Source organism: Chiloscyllium plagiosum, unplaced genomic scaffold, assembly GCF_037043375.1.
Source record: "Chiloscyllium plagiosum isolate Xiang-an unplaced genomic scaffold, Cpla_swu_hap1 HiC_scaffold_3, whole genome shotgun sequence".
Lineage (NCBI taxonomy): Eukaryota > Metazoa > Chordata > Chondrichthyes > Orectolobiformes > Hemiscylliidae > Chiloscyllium > Chiloscyllium plagiosum.
Genome location: NW_028270141.1, coordinates 133,901,590 through 133,921,499, shown reverse-complemented (window position 1 = coordinate 133,921,499; position 19,910 = coordinate 133,901,590). Strand labels below are relative to the sequence as shown.

The following is a 19,910-nucleotide window of genomic DNA, read 5'->3' as shown; positions in this document are numbered from 1 at the left end:
TCCATATAGATCACGTCCACCTTTCTGCCCTTATCAATCCTCTTTGTTACTTCCTCAAAAAACTCAATTAAGTTCGTGAGACATGATTTCCCATGCACAAAGCCATGCTGACTATCCCTAATCAGTCCTTGCCTTTCCAAATACATGTAAATTCCGTCCCTCACGATTCCCTCCAACAACTTGCCCAACACCAATGTCAGGATCATCGGTCTATAGTTCCCTGGCTATCTTAAATAGTGGCACCTTACCTGCGACTATTAATGATACAAATATCTGAGCAAGGGGCCCAACAATCACTTCTCTAGCTTCCCACAGAGTTCTTGGGTACACCTGATCAGGACCTGGGGATTTATCCACCTTTAAGCGTTTCAAGACATCCAGTACCACCTACTCTGTAATAAGGACATTTTTCAAGATGTCACCATCTTTTACGCCACATTCTGTATCTTCTATGTCCTTCTCCACAGTAAATACTGATGCAAAATACTCGTTTAGTATCTCCCCCATCTCCTGCGGCTCCACACACAGACTGCTTTGCTGATCTTTGAGGGGCCCTATTCTCTCCCCAGTTACCCTTTTGTCCTTAATGTATTTGTAAAAACCCTTTGGATTCTCTTAACCCAATTTGCCAAAACTATGTCCTCTTTTTACCCTCCTGATTTCTCGCTGAAGAATACTCCTACTGTCTTTATACTCTTCTAAGGACTCACTCGATCTCTCCTATCTATACCTGACATAGGCTTCCTTCTTTTTCTTAACCAAAACCTCAATTTCTCTAATCATCCAGCATTCCCTATACCTATCTAGTCTTTCCTTTCACCCTAACAGGAAAATACTGTCTCTGGACTCGTTATCTCATTTTTGAAGGCTTCCCAATTTCCAGCCATCGCTTTACCTGTGAACATCTGCCCCCAATCAGATTTTGAAAGTTCTTGCCTAATACCATCAAAATTAGCCTTCCTCCAATTTAGAATGTCAACTTTTAGATCCAGTCTATGCTTTTCCATCACTATAAAACTAAAAGGATCATGGTCGCTGGCCCCAAAGTGCTCCCCCACTGACACCTCAGTCACCTGCTCTGCCTTATTTCCCAAGAGTAGGTCAAGTTTTGCACCTTGGCAAAAGTGAGGACTGCAGATGCTGGAAACCAGAGTTTAGATCAGAGTGGTGCTGGCAAATCACAGCAGGTCAGGCAGCATCTGAGGAGCAGGAAAATCGATGTTTTGGGCAAAAGCCCTTCATCAGGGATAGAGGTCTCCAGTAGATACATCCACATGCTGAATCAGAAAATTTTCTTGTGCACGCTTCTTCTCAATCTAAACCCTTAACACTATGGCAGTCCCAGTCAATGTTTGGAAAGTTAAAATCCCCTACCGTAGCCATCCTATTATTCTTACAGATAACTGAAATCTCCTTACAAATTTGTTTCTCAATTTCTCCCGACTATTAGGAGGTCTGTAATAGAATCCCAATAAGATGATCATCCCTTTCTTATTTCTCAGTTCCACCCAAATAACTTCCCTGGATGCATTCCCAGGAATATCCTCCATAAGTACGGCAGTCATGCCATCCCTTATCCAAAACACCACGCCCCTTCCTCTCGTGCCACCCCCCACCCTCTTCTATCCTTCCTATAGCATTTGTATCCTGGAACATTAAGCTGCTAGTCCTGTCCATCCTTGAGCCACATTTCTGTGATTACTATGAAATCCCTGTCCCATGTTTCTAATCATGCCCTGAGTTCATCTGCCTTCCCTGTTTGACCTCTTGCATTGAAATAAATGCAGTTTAGTTTATCAGTTTGACTGTTTGATTCACTCCCTTTCCCAAGTGTACGAGTCTCAGATTGACCTCATTTCTCACTGTTTTTCTGGGTCCCACACCCCACCTTTCTAGTTTAAATCCTCCTGAGCAGATCTAGCAAATTTCCCTGCCAGTATATTAGTTCCCCACCAATTCAGGTGCAGTCTATCCTTCTTAAACAGGTCACTTCTACCCTAGAAGAGATTCCAATGATCCAAAAATGTGAACCCTTCTCTCCTGCACCAGCTCCTCAGCTATGCATTCATCTGCTCTATCCTCCAATTCCTACTCTCACTAGCCTGTAGCATCAGGAGTAATCCAGATATGCCTTCTTAACCACCTTATCTAGCTGCCCTACTTCTTTCAGGGATCTGTAGACATGCACTCCAAGGTCTTTCTGATTACAGTTCTTCCCTGAACGGGAGGGTCCTCTCATTCATGGTATAATCCTTTGCCATGTTTGCTCTCCCCAAGGGTATTATCTCATGCCTTTCTGTATCAATTCCTTTTGCCACTGTTCTGCCCAGTTTATCAATTCGTTGATATTCTCCTGCAATTTATCGCAGTCATCCTCATTATTTACCACCCTACCAATCTTCATATCATGCTCAAACTTATCGATCATATTGTCAACATTTAAATGCAAATCATTAGCGTACACCACTTACAGCAAATGTCCCAGCACTGAGCCCTGTGCAATCCCAGTGGAAATAGACTTCCAGTCACAGAAAAATCCCTCAACTGTCATGGTCTGCTTCCTATCTCTCAGCCAATTTTTATATCCAATGTGCCAACATTTCTTAGATCCCACTGGCTTCTTACTTCTTACTTTCTTGACCAGTCTGCCATGAAGCAAGTGTTTCTAAAGTCCATGTATGCCACATCAAATATGATACCAGCATCAAAACCCCTGGCTACCTCCTCAAGACATTTCACCAAACTTATCAAACATGTCTTTCCCATCACAAATTCATGCTGACTATTCTGATTGTTTCATGTGTCTCCAAGTGCAGATGTATTCTATTCCTCAGAATGCTTTCTCTGCAACCTCACCTGTAACCAGAGACAATTTGAAAATTATTGCCAGGCTCCCTGATATTTCTTCCTTTGCCTCGTTCATCAGCCGGGGATTCACCTCATCTGGAAGTGCAGATTTATCCAATTTTAAGGCCGTAAACCCAGGAGTATCTCCTGCTTCTTATGATATTCTGTCGTATTGAGCCTTCTGGATCTGCCATAACCTTCTCTTTTTTTTCCTAATCCTAACCCTTATATCACTTTACATCCAGTCTTAATCCCACTCTTTGTCTTTACAGAAACACACTGGGCCTATGCTTGCACTACAGGTCAATCTGCTATAATTTAAGAGTTTCATCTTCGCGCTATGGAAACCCAGTTTAGAAAACTGTGCTGTAGAAGATCACTAATAGAAAATCACTCTACCTGTTCAGTGGAAAGTTCACGTTATGCAAACAATGTCCACAATTCGTCAATCGCGTTATAGCTAATTTGTGCTGAGGAAACGTGCGTTATCGTGGAACAACCTGTATTTCCTCCTTGACTGCTGACAAACGTTTACCTACAAACAGCTGCTCCTAGTCCTAATCCACTTGAGTCAAATCGTATATTATTTTAGTAAAGTCAGATCTCACCCCAGTTTAGGATTTTTAATCTCAGCCCATCCTTATCCTTTTCCATAGCCATTCTAAATCTAAGTTATTAAGTTATTGTCACTATCTCTAAAATGCCTGCCTAAGGCTATGCCTTTCATCTGCCTGGGTTCATTTCCAAATATCAGTTCCAGAACTGTTTTCTCTCTCTCTCTCAATAGGCTTTCTTCTTACTGGCTAAAGGAAATTCTCCTATATATAATTCAGGTGTTGTTTTTCCCTTCCCGAGTGACAGTAAAAATATCCAAATTTATATTTGGGTCATTAAAATCCCTGTTACTGTCTTACTGTTCTCCCAATGTGTTTACATATTTGAGCCTCTATCTTTCCTTGACTGTTTTAGGTATGCAAATAATACACAACCAATAGGACACACCCAGCAACATGTTTTCCCATTTTGTGCACTTCACCTCCAAATCCAAAAATGCAAGGCAGGGGATGCGATGGTCTAGTGGTATTATCATTGGACTGTTACTCCAGAGACCCAGGAAACTTCTTGGACATCTTGGTTCAAAACCTGCCATGGCAGATGGTGGAATTGGAATTCAATAAAAATCTGGAAATTAAGAATCCAATGATGATCGTGAATCCATTGTTGACTCCTAACTGTCCTGGGGGCAATTAGAGACGGGCAATAAAAGTTTGCCTAGATTTCATCTTGTGAACGAATATTAAAAAACCATGGTTCATAAAACTAACCTATGAGTGCCTTGCTGCATATAAAAGAGGAGAAGCAACTTGGGGAGGGGATATGGAATTGTTGGATATGGAACTCTATGGAATAGAGTTAATGATTTGCAGAAATATTACGACGAAATAATGATGAGCCCTTCAAAAAGCGATTTCTGCAGGGACTGAAAAAGAGGAGGTGTGTAGACGGGACAAATGTCTGGGGACTACTCAGCCCTTAACTGCCTTGACATATGCTCTGCAGTTAGCAAAAGGGGCAAAACAGTCAATGCTTAGACAGACTGTCACTACACCTTTGCAACAATATATGAATACATGGTAGCATGGAATAGGAAAGAGTAACATTACCTTCAGTACGGCATGAAGGAATATTTAAGCAATTGGTAAAGACTGCTGGAGCCATAATCAAGATTGAGGCCATAGGAAGGTTAAAAAAAACTGCAACAAGGAGGAATAAATGGATAAATTATTTTCAAAAGGCATCAGAGGAGGGACTCGTGAAGAAATAAAGATATTTAATTAGAAGGGAGGAAGTGTCAGTGAAAGAATTATAGCACTCAGCAGACAGAGTAGAACATGAGACTGAGAACATAGAACATAGAAAAAATACAGCGCAGTACAAGCCCTTTGGCCCTCGATGTTGCGCCGATCCAAGCCCACCTAACCTACACTCGCCCACTATCCTCCATATGCCTATCCAATGCCCGTTTAAATGCCCATAAAGAGGGAGAGTCCTCCACTGCTACTGGCAGGGAATTCCATGAACTCACGACTCGCTGAGTAAAGAATCTACCCCTAACATCTGTCCTATACCTACCACCCCTTAAATTAAAGCTATGCCCCCTCGTAATAGCTGACTCCATACGTGGAAAAAGGTTCTCATGGTCAACCCTATCTAAACCCCTAATCATCTTGAACACCACTATCAAGTCACCCCTAAACCTTCTTTTCTCCAATGAAAACAGCCCCAAGTGCCTCAGCCTTTCCTCATACGATCTTCCTACCATACCAGGCAACATCCTGGTAAACCTCCTCTGCACCCGTTCCAGTGCTTCCACATCTTTCCTATAGTATGGCGACCAAAACTGCACATAATACCCCAGATGCGGCCGCACCAGAGTCTTATACAACTGCAACATGACCGCAGGACTCCGGAACTCAATTCCTCTACCAATAAAAGCCAGTACGCCATATGCCTTCTTCACAGCACTATTTACTGGCAACTTTCAGAGATCTGTGTACATGGACACCAAGATCCCTCTGCTCATCCACACTACCAAGAATCCGACCATTAGCCCAGTACCCCATCTTCTTGTTACTCTTACCAAAGTGAATCACCTCACACTTAGCTACATTGAACTCCATTTGCCACCTTTCTGCCCAGCTCTGCAGCTTATCTATATACCACTGTAACCTGACACATCTTTCCTCACTGTCAACAACTCCACCGACTTTCATATCATCCGCAAACTTGCTCACCCAACCTTCTAGCCCCTCCTCCAGGTCATTTATAAAAATGACAAACAGCAATGGTCCCAAAACAGATCCTTGCGGAACACCGCTAGTAACTGCACTCCAAGATGAACCTTTACCATCAACAACTACCCTCTGTCTTCTTCCAGCCAGCCAATTCCTAATCGAAGCCTCCAACTCACCCTCAATGCCATACCTCCGTATTTTTTGCAGTAGCCTACCATGGGGAACCTTATCAAACGCCTTACTAAAATCCATATACACCACATCTACCGCTTTACCCTCGTCCACCTCCTTAGTCACCTTCTCAAAGAATTCAATAGGGTTTGTGAGGCACGACCTGCCCTTCAGTAAACCATGCTGACTATCCTTGATCACATTATTCCTATCCAGCTGTTCATAAATCCTATCCCTTACAATTCTCTCTAAGACTTTGCCCACAACAGAAGTGAGACACACCGGCCTATAGTTACGAGGGTTATCCCTACTCCCCTTCTTGAACAAGGGAACCACATTTGCTATCCTCCAATCTTCTGGCACTATTCCTGTAGACAATGAGGACATAAAATCAAGGCCAATGGCTCTGCAATCTCCTCCCTTGCTTCCCAGAGAATCCTAGGATAAATGCCATCAGGCCCAGGGGACTTATCTATTTTCACCCTTTCCAGAATTTCCTACACTTCTTCCCTACATGCTTCAAAGCCATCCATTCTAATTAATTGTGACTCAGTATTCACATCGGCAACAATGTCCTGTTCCTGAGCGAATACTGACGAAAAGTATTCATTCAGTGTCTCCCCAATCTCTTCAGCCTCCACACGCAACTTCCCACTACTATCCTTGACTGGAACTGTTCCTAGCTGAAAATGTGTTGCTGGAAAAGCGCTGCAGGTCAGGCAACATACAAGGAACAAGAGAATCGACGTTTCGGGCATAAGCCCTTCTTCAGGAATGAGGAAAGTGTGCTTATGCCCGAAACGTCGATTCTCCTGTTCCTTGGATGCTGCCTGACCTGCTGCGCTTTTCCAGCGACACATTTTCAGCTCTGATCTCCAGCATCTGCAGTCCTCACTTTCTCCTCCTGGACCTATTCCTACCCTAGTCATTCTTTTATTCCTGACATACCTATAGAAAGCCTTTGGGTTTTCCCTAATCCTACCAACTAAGGACTTTTCATGTCCCCTCCTTGCTGCTCTTAGCTCTCTTCAGATCCTTCCTGGCTACCTTATAACTCTCAATCGCCCCAATTGAACCTTCACGCCTCATCTTTACATAGGCCGCCCTCTTCCATTTAACAAGGGATTCCAATTCCTTATTAAACCATGGCTCCCTCACACGACCCTTTCCTCCCTGCCTGACAGGTACATACTTATCAAGAACACTCAATAGTTGCTCCTTGAACAAGCTCCACATATCAACTGCGCCTTTCCCTTGAAGCCTACTTTTCCAAGCCACGCATCCTAAGTCGTGCCTCACCGCATCATAATTTCCCTGCCCCCAGCTATAACTCTTGCCCTGCAGTGCACACTTATCCCTCTCCATCACTAGAGTGAAAGTCACTGAATTGTGGTCGCTGTCCCCAAAGTGCTCACCTAACAGAAAGGAGTAGTAAAGTAAGAAAATGGGATTTGGTGAAAGGAAGTACAGAAATTTACCTCAAGGACAATCTGCCAGAGCTTCCTGGAACTATATCCATACAATAGGAACTACCAGGACTAAGACCACCTACCAGTTGGAAAGCACAGTAGTAAGCTTTACATGATCAGGAAGGAGACAGATCACATCTAGAGTGAGACAGAGGCTGCGCTGTTGATGGTTCAGTGAATTTGGAGGCAATGTTGGAAGAGGTGCAGAGGGGAAACTTTTTACTTGCTTTTTTTTGGCCCACAGTTTGAAAGAATGTTTTAACAGGATAAATTGATGGATCAGAGTCCATCACAGGTGACATCACAGGTAAAGTGTCAATTGTCATTGATTGCTGATAGTCAAATTAGTGGCTATCTGACCAATTACTTTTAGATTGAAAGTAAAGAGAATCATTGAATCCCTAGAGTGCAGAGACTGGCCATTCGGCCCATCAAGTCCACACTGACCTTCTGAAGAGCATCCCACCCACCCAATCCCTGTAACCCTGCATTTAACATGGCTAATCCATCATCCTGCACATCCCTGGACACTATGGGAAATTTAGCATGGCCAAACCATCCAAGCTGCACATCTTTGGACTGCTCGAGAAAACCAGAGCACCTGGAGGAAACTCTCGCAGACACTGGGAGAATGTGTAAGCTCCACACAGAAAGTCACCTGAGGATGGAATCGAATTCGGGTTCCTGGTGCGGTGAGGCAGCAGTGCTAGCCACTGAGCCACCGTGCTGCCCACTTGAGGGGAAATATTTACAGTCTACAAACTAAAAGGTCAGTATGAAATTTTTAAAAATTACTTAAGAACTAAGCAATTAAAATACCAATGCTGGGCCAGACGATGTGTTGTTAGTACATGATGTGGGGGCTGTGAACCACAGTGGTTCATAACGACCACATCTGTAGCAAACATTGATGGTGAGGAACCCCGGCTCAGATATGAAGACCAGGAGACTGAGGTGCAGGAGAAAGCTGTTCTGAAAGGATGGGCTCCATCTGAATCTGCTGTGGCCAGAGTTGTGGCAAATCACATAACTAGGGATGGGGGCAGGGTTTTAAATTAAATAACGGGGCTTGGGTTCAGTTGCACAGAAAATTATGGAAAAGATTTGGGGCTGGGTGGGTGGAGGGGGGCACAGCAGAGGTTATTAAAGTTTCCAGAACATGTAATAGAATAGAGAGCATGGAAAGGATCGGGAATTTAACTTCAGGCAAAACAGATAAGGGGCAACGATAAGGGTCACAGTCAGCACAGGACTCAGGATGTTGTACTTAAATTGAATTATACAAAACAAGGTAAATGAGCTTTTCAGATTGAAGTTGGCAGATATGATGCTGTGGTATCACACAGACGTGGCTCCAAGGGGATCAGAGCTGGAAACTAAATATCCAAGAAAACACATCCTATTGAAAAGACAGGGAGATGGGCAGAGGTGACAGGGTTGCCTTGTTACTCAGAAATTAAATTAAATCAACAGAAAGAAGCAATTTGGAGTTGGAAGGTGTAGAATCTGTGTGAGTAGAGTTGAGGAACCGCAAATGACTGGAGTTGTGTACAGGCCACTTAGTGGTAGTTAGGATGTAGGGCAGAAAATAAATCAGGTGATAGTGCTTTTCTTACATGCCAATTACAATAATCATGGTGGACTTCAATATGCAGGTGCACTGTGAAAATCAGGTTGGTAGCAGATCTCAAGAAAAGGAAGGTGTGGAATGTCTACGAGATGGTTTTTTTTTGGAGTAACTTGTAGTAGAGCCCACGAAGGAACAGGCAATTTTGGATTTATTGTTGTGCAATGAAGCAGACTTGATTAGAGAGCTTAAACTGAAAGAACCCTTAGGGGGTCATGTACGTAATATGAATTCACCCTGCAATTTGAGAGGTAGAAGCTGAAATCAGATGTAACTGTATTACAATTGAGTAAAGATAACTACAAAGACATGAGGAAGGGGCTGGCCAGAGTTGATCGAAAGGGCAGCCAAGCAGGGAAGATAGTTGAGTAGCAAGTCCTGAAGAAGGGTTATACCCAAAACATTGACTTCTCCACTTCCTGATGCTGCCTGGCTTGCTGTGTTTTTCCAGCCTCCTGCTTGTCTATCTTGGAATCCAGCGTCTTTAGTTTTTTTTTGTCTCTAGTGGAGCAGCAATGGCAGGGGTTTCTGGGGTTAATTCGGGAAGCAGAAATTCATCCCAAGAAAGAAATATACTTTGGGGAGGATGAGGCAACCATGGCTGTCAAGGGAAGTCAGGGACAGAAGAAAAGCAAAAGTAAATGCATACAATGTGAAGATTAGTGGGAAGCCAGAGGATTGGGAAACCTTTAAAAATCAGCAGAGGATAGCTAAAAAAAAAGTAGTAAGAAAGGGGGGGCAAGATGAAATTTGACAGTGAGCTAGCTAGTCATACAAAAGAAAATGACAAGTTCTTTTTAAGATATATAAATGGAAAGAGAGGCTGGAGAAGTAGTAATAGGAAACAAAGAAACGGTAGAGGAACTGAATAGGTACTTTCCATCAGTTTTCACTGTGAAAGACACCAGCATTATACCAGAATTTCAAAGGAGTCAGGGAGCAGAAGAGAGTGTGTTGGCCATCAGTAAAGAGAAGTTTCTGGGGAAGCTGAAAGGTATGAAAGTCACTACATGACCTGGACTAGACGGAAGGTTTCTGAAGGCGATAGCTGAAGGAGATTTTTCAGGAATCATTGGAGTTGGGAAGTGTCTCAGAGAAGTGGAAAATGATGAACGTAACATGCTTGTTTAAGATGGGAGGGATGCAGAAGACAGGAAACGATATGCCAGTTAGCCTGACCTCAATCTGGAGTACTGTGTGCAGTTTTGGTCACCATACTATAGGAAGGATGTGGAGGCACTGGAACGGGTGCAGAGGAGGTTTACCAGGATGTTGCCTGGTATGGTAGGAAGATCGTATGAGGAAAGGCTGAGGCACTTGGGGTTTTTTCATTGGAGAAAAGAAGGTTTAGGGGTGACTTGATAGAGGTATACAAGATGATTCGGGGTTTAGATAGGGTTGACCGTGAGAACCTTTTTCCACGTATGGAGTCAGCTATTACGAGGGGGCATAGCTTTAAATTAAGGGGTGGTAGGTATAGGACAGATGTTAGGGGTAGGTTCTTTACTCAGCGAGTCGTGAGTTCATGGAATGCCCTGCCAGTAGCAGTGGAGGACTCTCCCTCATTATGGGCATTTAAGCGGGCATTGGATAGGCATATGGAGGATAGTGGGCGAGTGTAGGTTAGGTGGGCTTGGATCGGCGCAACATCGAGGGCTAAAGGGCCTGTACTGCGCTGTATTCTTCTATGTTCAATCATTGGTAAGATATAAGGATGAGACTGCAAAGTACTTGGAGGTGCATAGTAAAATAGCGTGGGTCATATTTTGTCAAGGGAAGGTCATATCTAACAAATCTGTTCGAAATCTTCAAGGAGGTAATGTGTAAGTTAAACAAAGGAAAGCTAATGGATTTGACCCATGTGAAGTTCCAGAAAGCCTCTGACAAGATGCCAATTAGGAAACTGCTAAGTAACATAACAGACAAACAAAATGCAAATGGGGGAATCCAAAATAGACAGGCAGGAGGCTGGAACAACACAGCAAGCCAGGTAGCATCAGGGGGAGGAGAAGTCAATGTTTTGGGTGTAACCCTTCTTCAGGACTGGGAGTGGGTGTAAGGGAGGCTGCAGATAAAGAGGGTGACGGGGCAGGATGGTGAAGTGGGGATAAGTGAAGACAAGTAGAGGGTATGACTGGTTGGTCAATGGGAGGAATGAAGCCAGTTGGTGGCAGGGAAGAGTGGAAGGGGTGGGGAGGGTCTGGGAAGCTAGTCAGGGGATGGGAAGGGAGGTTATTTGAAATTGGAGAACTCAAATGTTGAGTCCTCTGGGCTGTAGGCTGCCCAAGTGGGAGATGAGCTGTTGCTCTTCCAATTTGCGGTGTTGTTTGTTCTGGCAATGGAGGAAGCCAAGGATGGTCATGTCACAAAGGGAGTGGTTAGAGGAATTGAAATGGGTGGTGACTGGGGGGGCTGGCTGCAAACCTTTCCCTAAGTTTACATTCGGTCTCCTTGATGTAGAGAAGACCACTTTTGGAGCACCTCATGCAGAAACTAGGTTGGAAGAGAGGCAGGTGAACCTCTGTCTCACCTGGAAGGACATTTTTGGGGCCCTGGATGGAGGTGAGTGGGGGTGGTGTACCGGCAGGTTTTGCACCTTTTCCGGTTGCAGGCGAAGGTACCCGGGGGGTCGTGGGGGTCAGTGGGGAGAGTGGCGCAAACCAAGGACTGTCAAAGGGAATGCTCCTTGCAGAAGGTAGAGAGGGGCGGGGAGAGGAAGATGTTTTTGGTGATGGGGTCCAGTTGGAATTGGCGGAAATATTTAAGGATGATGCGTTGGATGCGGAGAATGGTGTGGTTATAGGTGAGGACAAGGAGAACTCTGTCTTTATTGCATTGGCAGAATGGTGTTTAGAGCAGTGGAATGGGGAATAGAGGTGATGTGACAGAGGGCTATCTGGATGACAGATGGAGGAAAAGCACGTTGTTGGAAATAGGTGGACACTTAGGATGCTCGCAAGTGGAATGTCTCCTCATCCGAGCAGATGTAGCGGAGGCAGAGAAATTGGGAGACCGGGATGGAGGTCTTGCAGGATATTGGGTGGGTAATGGGGCAAGGCATTGGCATGAATGGAGGATTTGCTAACTGGCAGAAGGCAGAGAGTAGGGTTAGAGGAGTCTTTGTCAGGATGGCAGCTGGTGACTAGTGGAATCCCATGGGGATCCATGTTGAAATTACAATTATTCATGTCATACATTAACGTCTGGATGAGGAACTGAGGATATCGTTGTGAAGTTTGCAGATGACATAAAGATAGATGGAGGAACACGTAATGTTGAGGAATTAGAGAGGCTGCAGAAAAACTCGGACAGGCTCGGAGAGTGGGCAAAGAAGTGGCATACGAAATACAATATGGCAAAGTGTGAGGTTATGCACTTTTGTTGGAAAAACAGGAGCATAGACTAAATATGGAAAGGTTTTGAAAATCTGAAGCACAAAGGGACTTGGGAGTTCTCGTTTGAGATTCTCTCCTGATTTACATACAGATTCAAAACGCATTCAGGAAGGCAACGCAGTGTTAACGTTCATTTCAAGAGAGCTGAAACGCACTGCAGAGACTGTGTAAATCTCTGGTCAGACAGCATTTGGAATACTGAGAGCACTTTTGGCTCCATATCTTAGAAGGATGTGCTGGTGTGGACAAGGGCCAGTGGAGATTTACAAAACTATCCTGGGAATGAAGGGCTTGCCATATAATGATTGTACTGGAAGGAGCTTAAAAGGAATTGGGGGTTATGGGGAGGAATGCTCAGAGAACAAAGAAAATTACAGCACAGGAACAGGCCCTTCGGCCCTCCAAGCCAGTGCCGATCCAGATCCTCTATCTAAACCGGTCGCATATTTTCTAGAGATCTGTATCCCTTTGCTACCTGTCCATTCATGTTTCTGTCGAGATACATCTTAAATGATGCTAGTGTTCACGCCTCTACCACCTCCATGGACAACGTGTTCCAGGCACCCATCACCGTCTGCATAAAGAACTTTCCATGCATATCTCCCCTAAACCTTTCCCCTCTCACTTTGAACTCATGACCTGTAGTAATTGTGTTCCACACTCTGGGAAAAAGCTTCTAGCGATCCACCCTGACTATACCTCTCATGACTTTGTCGACCTCAATTAAGTCCTAATCTAGTTGAAACTTTATTGCTGGAACAGCACAGCAGGTCAGGCAGCATCCAGGGAACAGGAGATTCGACGTTTCGGGCACAGGCCCTTCTTCAGGAATGAGCAGAGAGTGTTCAGCAGGAGAAGATAAAAGGTAGGGAGGAGGGACTTGGAGGAGGGGCGTTGGAAATGTGATAGGTGGAAAGAGGTCAAGGTGAGGGTGATAGGTCGGAGTAGGATGGAGGCGGAGAGGTCAAGAAGAAGACTGCAGGTCAGGAAGGCGGTGCCGGGCTGGAGGGATCCGGCTGAGACAAGGTGGGGGGAGGGGGGATGAAGAAACTGGTGAAGTCCAAGTTCATCCCCTGCGGTTGGAGGGTTCCCAGTCGGAAGATAAGACGCTCCTCCTCCGACCGTCGGGTTGTTGTGGTTTGGCGGTGGATGAGTCCAATGACCTGCATATCCTCGGTGGAGTGGGAGGGGGAGTTGAAATGCTGTGCTACAGGTTGGTTGGGTTGGTTCGTCCGGGTGGCCCAGAGGTGCTCTCTGAATCGCTCCGCAAGTAGGCGGCCTGTCTCCCCAATATAGAGGAGGCCACACCGGCTGCAGCGGATGCAGTAGATGATGTGGGTGGAGGTGCAGGTGAATCTGTGGTGGATATGGAAGTTTCCTTTGGGGCCTTGGAGAGAAGTGAGGGGGGAGGTGTGGGCGCAAGTATTGCACCTCCTGCGGTTGCAAGGGAAGGTGCCGGGAGTGGAGGTTGGGTCGGTGGGGGGTGTGGATCTGACAAGGGAGTCGCGGAGGGAGTGGTCTCTACGGAAAGCTGATAGGGGAGGGGAGGGAAATATATCCTTGGTGCTGGGGTCTGTTTGGAGGTGGCGGAAGTGACGGCGGATGATGCGCTGTACATGGAGATTGGTGGGGTGGTAGGTGAGCGTCTTGGAGGAGGAGCGTCTTATCTTCCGACTGGGAACCCTCCAACCGCAGGGGATGAACTTGGACTTCACCAGTTTCTTCATCCCCCCTCCCCCCACCTTGTCTCAGCCGAATCCCTCCAGCCCGGCACCGCCTTCCTGACCTGCAGTCTTCTTCTTGACCTCTCCGCCTCCATCCTACTGCGACCTATCACCCTCACCTTGACCTCTTTCGACCTATCACATTTCCAATGCCCCTCCTCCAAGTCCCTCCTCCCTACCTTTTATCTTCTCCTGCTGAACACTCTCTGCTCATTCCTGAAGAAGGGCCTATGCCCGAAACGTCGAATCTCCTGTTCCCTGGATGCTGCCTGACCTGCTGTGCTGTTCCAGCAATAAAGTTTCAACTTTGATCTCCAGCATCTGCAGACCTCACTTTCTCCTTAAGTCCTAATCTATTCAACCTCTCTTCATAGCTAGCACCCTCTATACCAGGCAACATCCTCATGAATCTCCTCCACACTCTCTCCACATCCTTTCGGTAATATGGCGATCAGAACTGCACGCAGTATTCCAAATGTGGCCGAACCAAAGCCCTATACAACTGTAACATGACCTGCCAACTCTTGTACTCAATACCCCGTCCAATGAAGGAAAGCATGCCGTATGTCTCCTTGATCACTTAACTGACGGATGCCACCTTAACGGAACAATGGACCTGAACACCCAGATCTCTCTGTATGTCAGTTTTCCCCAGGAAACTTTCCAATTACTATTTGGTTCGCCAATGAATTGGATCTTCCAAAATGCATCACCTCACATTTGCCCGGATTGAACTCCATCTGCCCACCTCTACAATCTATCTATATTCTGCTGTATTCTTTAAGAGTCCTCTTCATATCTGCTACTCCACCAATCTTTGTGTCATCTGCAAACTTGCTAATCAAGCAACTGATATCTTCCACCAAATCATTATATATATCACAAACAACAGTGGTTCCAGCACGGATTCTTATGGAACACCACTGATCACAGGTCTCCATTTTGAGAAACTCCCTTCCACTACTACTGTTTCCTGTTGCCCAGCCAGTTCTTCATCCATCTAGCTAGAATACCCTGGACCCCATGCGACTTCACCTTCTCCATCAGCCTACCATGGGGAAATTGTATCAAATGCCTTACTAAAGTCAATGTATATGACATCTACAGCCCTTCCCCCATCAATCAACTTTGTCACCTCCTCAAAGAATTCTATTAGGTTTGTAAGACATGACCTTCCCTGCACAAAACCATGCTGCCCATTACTGATAAGCCCATTTTATTCCAAATGGGAATAGATCCTATCCCTCAGTATCTTCTCCAGCAGCATCCCTACCACTGAAGTCAGGCTCACTGGTCTACAATCACCTCGAGCATTCCTGCTACCCTTCTTAAACAAGGAGACAACATTAGCAATTCGCCAGTCCTCTAGAACCTCACCCGTGTTCTAGGATGCTGCAAAGATATCTGCTAAAGCCCCAGCTATTTCCTCTCTCTTACTTCCCTCAGTAATCTGGGGTAGATCACATCCAGACCTGGGGATTTGTCTACCTTAATGCTTTTAGAATACCCAAAACTTCCTCCATTCCTATGCCAACTTAACCTAGAGTACTCAAAGATCTATCCCTAAACTTAACATCAGTCATGTCCCTGTCCTCAGTGAACATCGATGCAAAATACTCGTTAAGAATTTCACCCATTTTCTCTGACTCCACGCATAACGTTTCTCCTTTGTCCTTGAGTGGGCCAACTATTTCTCTAGTTACCCTCTTGCTCCTTATATATGAAAAAAAGGCTTTTGGATTTTCCTTAACCCTGTTTGCTCAAGATATCTCATGACCCTTTCTAGCCCTCTCAATTCCTCGTTTCAGATTGGTCCTACATTCCCGTATACTCTCAGTGTATTCTTAGTTTATGGAGATGGTATAAGTATATTGGCGTTCTCACAAAGGACTTGAAATGTTAACTCTGTTTTCAATACCAGTATACTCATCATAAATACGAGGAGTTGTATTTTGAAAAGGCAAATCAGGGCAGGACTTATACACTTAATGGTAAAGTCCTAGGGAGTATTGCTGAACAAAGAGACCTTGTAGTGCATGTTCATAGTTCCTTGAAAGTGGAGTCGCAGGTCGACAAGATAGTGAAGACCACGATTAGTAAGCTTGCCTTTATTGGTCAGAGCATTGAGTTGGGAGGTTGCAGCTGTACAGGACATTGGTTAGGCCACTTTTGGAATACTGCATGAAATTCTGGTCTCCGTGCTATAGGATGTTGTGAAACTTGAAAGGATTCAGAAAAGATTTACAAGGATGTTGCAAGGGTTGAAGGGTTTCAGCTATAGGGAAAGGCTGAATAGGCTGGGGCTATATTCCCTGTAGCATCGGAGGCTATCTTATAGAGGTTTATAAAATCATGAGGAGCTTGGATAGTGTGATTAGGTAAGGTCTTTTCACCAGGGTGGTGGAGTTCAAAACTCAAGGGAATTGGTTTAAAATGAGAGAGGAAAGATTTAAAAGAAACCTAAGGGGCAACTTTTTCACACAGAGTGTGGTGCCTGTAGGAATGAGCTGCCAGAGGGAAGTGTTGGAGTCTGGTACAATTACAACATTTAAAAGGCACCTGGTTGGGTATATGAATAGGAAGGGTTCAGAGGGATATGGGCCAAATGCTGGTATATGGGACAGGATTAATTTAGGATTTCCAGTCGACATGGAAGAGTTAGACTAAAGGGTCTGTTTCCATGTCTGTTTCCAAAACTTTATGCAATAGTCTAAGTGTGGTCTTGCCAATGCTCTGCAAGTTTTAACAAGACATCCCTACTTTTAAACTTCAAGCCCTTTTATGAAAGGCAACATCCCATTTGCCTTCCTAACTACCCCTAATTTCCTGTAGAGAACACCACTGTAACCGTTAGTCCCACATAACTTTAATGAAATGTTTTTCTATTCCTCCTGCCAATAATTCTGAGAGATATGTGTATTCATTGAGTCAAGGTTGACATAATCATCAGCTTAACAAAAACTCAGCCACCCAAATGGTAAACACAGTTGCTTTATCAATATGGGTGTGCACATTTTGTGGAAAACTTGACTTAAAAAAAAGGAATTATTTTGCTAAGTACTAAGACGGGGCTAAATCTTATAACCTTGGAAATAGTCAAGGACAATGCAATACTCAATAAATTTGAGTCGGCTTCATACTCCTGCATGTTTTAATGATTTTAGCATTCAGTGGACTCCAGATTGGAGGCCTTGTTGGAAAAGGTGAAAACAGGAGTTACGTTTCTGTAGCTGCAGTGAGGCTCTCGAGACATACTCTTAGAACATAGTAGAGCCGGAGTTTCCTGGACTTCACATGGGAAGTCAAACGGCATCTTCAAATCCCACACCTTATCAACTACACTGCTAGTCCCAGACATTACCTAATTCAACACACTGCCATTAGTTACCCACTGTACCAATCTTTACCAACCAAGGTTCATACCTGACATTCATATTCTCCATTGCACTCACACACTCAGCATCACAGCGAAGTTTGCAGGGACAGCTCATAGATTGTACACTGCCAGTTGTTACGAGTCACATTACCCAGTCTGCATAATAACCACTCACAAAACCTCCCTCTCTCTTGCAGATGCACCACTGGAATAAATCGAAGAGAGATAAGCCACTGTATTTCCTACTTTCATACTGTCTGTGTGGAGTTTGCACATTCATCCCAAAGATGTGCTGGTCAGGTGAGTTGGCCATGCTAAATTGCCCATAGTATTAGGTGCATTAGTCAGGGGTAAATATAAGGTAGGGGAATGGATCTGGGTGGGTTACTCTTTGGAGGGTCAGTGTGGACTTGTTGGGCCGAAGGGCCTGTTTCCATACTGTAGGTAACTATCACGGAGCAGAGGTTGTTGGACATTGTTGTGACAGAAATTGCTGTGGTCAGAAGTAGAGTTGGAACTATGAAGATTCCTAAATGTTATTCGCATTAACAGTCATCTTACACCCTATTTCCCCTTCATCCCATGCTTACTTCTGATTTACAGGCTGCAGTTGGCATAAGCATAAACCTCTTGCTTTTTCCCCTTGCCTGCACCACAATCACACCCTTCTGTCTTTTTTTATTTCAAATGTCCAGGAGTGCAACCTGGCCAAGCAGTGAAAGTACTGCATGAAGGATGCAATGATGAAAGTACACCATTATTCATTTCACTTGCAGCCATCAGTTTAGATACTCAAATTCCTGGAGGAATGGAGGTTAAAATCTGTACATGGAAAAACACTAATCACTGCTGCCAAAACAAGTGACAAACTATCACAGATGCTAGCTTGCCAGAGAGACAGGTCCCATATGAAGTCTTTTGCAGGAAACTCAGAGAACACATGAATGAGGTAACCTGCAGAACAACAATACTTGCCTGAAGAACAAATCTTTTTATACACTTTGAAGGCTGCCAGTAAGCCTGTGGTTCATGTCAAGGAGCACAATGGACCAAACTGGCACAGGGCTCTACACAGATCTTCCATTCTTTCCAGTATGGATGTGTTAGGAAACTCCATTCGTACAATTGTGAAACCAAGTACGGTGTAGCAGTTGACAACTGATGTCACATCCTCCACTGCAGCATTACCAAAAGCCACAAAATATGGAAGTGGAATTAGGCTAATTACCCATCGCGTCTGCCCTACCATTCGATCATGGTTGACATGTTTCTCACAGTCATACAATCATAGAGATGTACATAGAAACAGACCATTTAATTCAACTTGTCCATGCCGACCAGATATCCAAAATTAATCTAGTCCCATTTGCCAGCATTTGGCCCATATTCCTTCTAAACCCTTCCTATTCATATACCCATCCAGATGCCTTTTAAATGTCGCAATTGTAGCAGCCTCCACCATTTCCTCTGGCAGTTCATTCCATGCACAAAACCCTCTGCATGAAAAAGTTATCTCTCAGGTGCCGTTTAAACCTTTTGCTTCTCAGCTTAAACCTATGCGCTCTAGTTCTGGACTTCCCCACCCCAGGGAAAAGACCTTGTATATTTACCTTATCCGTGCCCCTCATGATTTTATAAACCTCTATAAGGTCACCCCTCAGCCTCTGATGCTGCAGGGTAAATAGTTCCAGCCTATTCAGCCTCTCTGTATAGCTCAAACCCTCCGACATAGGCAACATTCTTGTAAAGCTTTTCTGAATCCTTTAAAGTTTCACAACATCCTTCCAACAGCAGGAAGACCAGAGTTAGTTTCTCAACCTCTTGCTCATGCTTTCACCACAACCTCCTTTAGTCCCCCTCTAATGCCAGCACATCCTTCCTTATACACGAGGCCTAAAACTGCTCACAATATTTCAAAGAGATTCTGACTAGAATCTTGTACAGCCTCAGCAGTATAATCCCTGCTCTTGTATTCCATACCTCTAAAAAGGAAGACTCTCCCTCTCGAGGAAGTAGTTTACACCGTTATTCTTCCCACCAAAGTGCAGAACTTCTCACTTTCCCATGTTGTACTCCATCTGCCACTTTTTTGTCCACGATCCTAGCCTGTCAATGTTTTTCTGCTTCCTCAATACTACTATCCCTTCACCTATCTTTGTGTCATCTGCAAACTTAACAATAAGGCTCTCAGTTCCTTCATCCAAATTGTTTATTTATCTAAATTGTTGGGGTCTGGTTCCAGTACAGACCCCATGGAACTCCACTTGTCATCAGCTGCCATACTGAAGACCTCTTTATGCCTACTCCCTGCTTTCTGTCAGTCACCCGATCTCTATTCATACCAGTACCTTGCCCCTAACACCACCTGCTCTTGTCTTATGTAGCAGCCTCCTGTATGGCACCTTGTCAAAGACCTTCCGGAAGTCTAAGTAGATCAAGTCCACTGAATCTCTTTTGCCTAACTTGCTCGTTAACTCCTCGAAGAAGTCTAACACATTATTTTACC

The 19,910-nt window shown here is 44.6% G+C and overlaps 2 protein-coding genes across 9 annotated transcripts in view; one reads left to right on the top strand and one right to left on the bottom strand.

Annotated features, from left to right (window-relative positions):
- Positions 1–19,910, bottom strand: part of babam2 (BRISC and BRCA1 A complex member 2) — a 213,064-nt gene that overhangs the window by 46,399 nt on the left and 146,755 nt on the right. The window lies entirely within an intron of this gene.
- LOC148151350 (uncharacterized) overlaps positions 1–19,910 on the top strand; it is a 187,918-nt gene that overhangs the window by 42,499 nt on the left and 125,509 nt on the right. For all 5 annotated transcript variants that reach the window (XR_015754523.1, XR_015754522.1, XR_015754524.1 and 2 more), the window contains exon 3: positions 17,602–17,704. Coding sequence is in view for 2 of the 5 variants with exons in the window: in XM_087983540.1 (XP_087839666.1) it covers positions 17,602–17,704 (103 nt within the window). In the remaining 3 variants the exon portion in view is untranslated. The remainder of the gene's footprint in view (positions 1–17,601; positions 17,705–19,910) is intronic.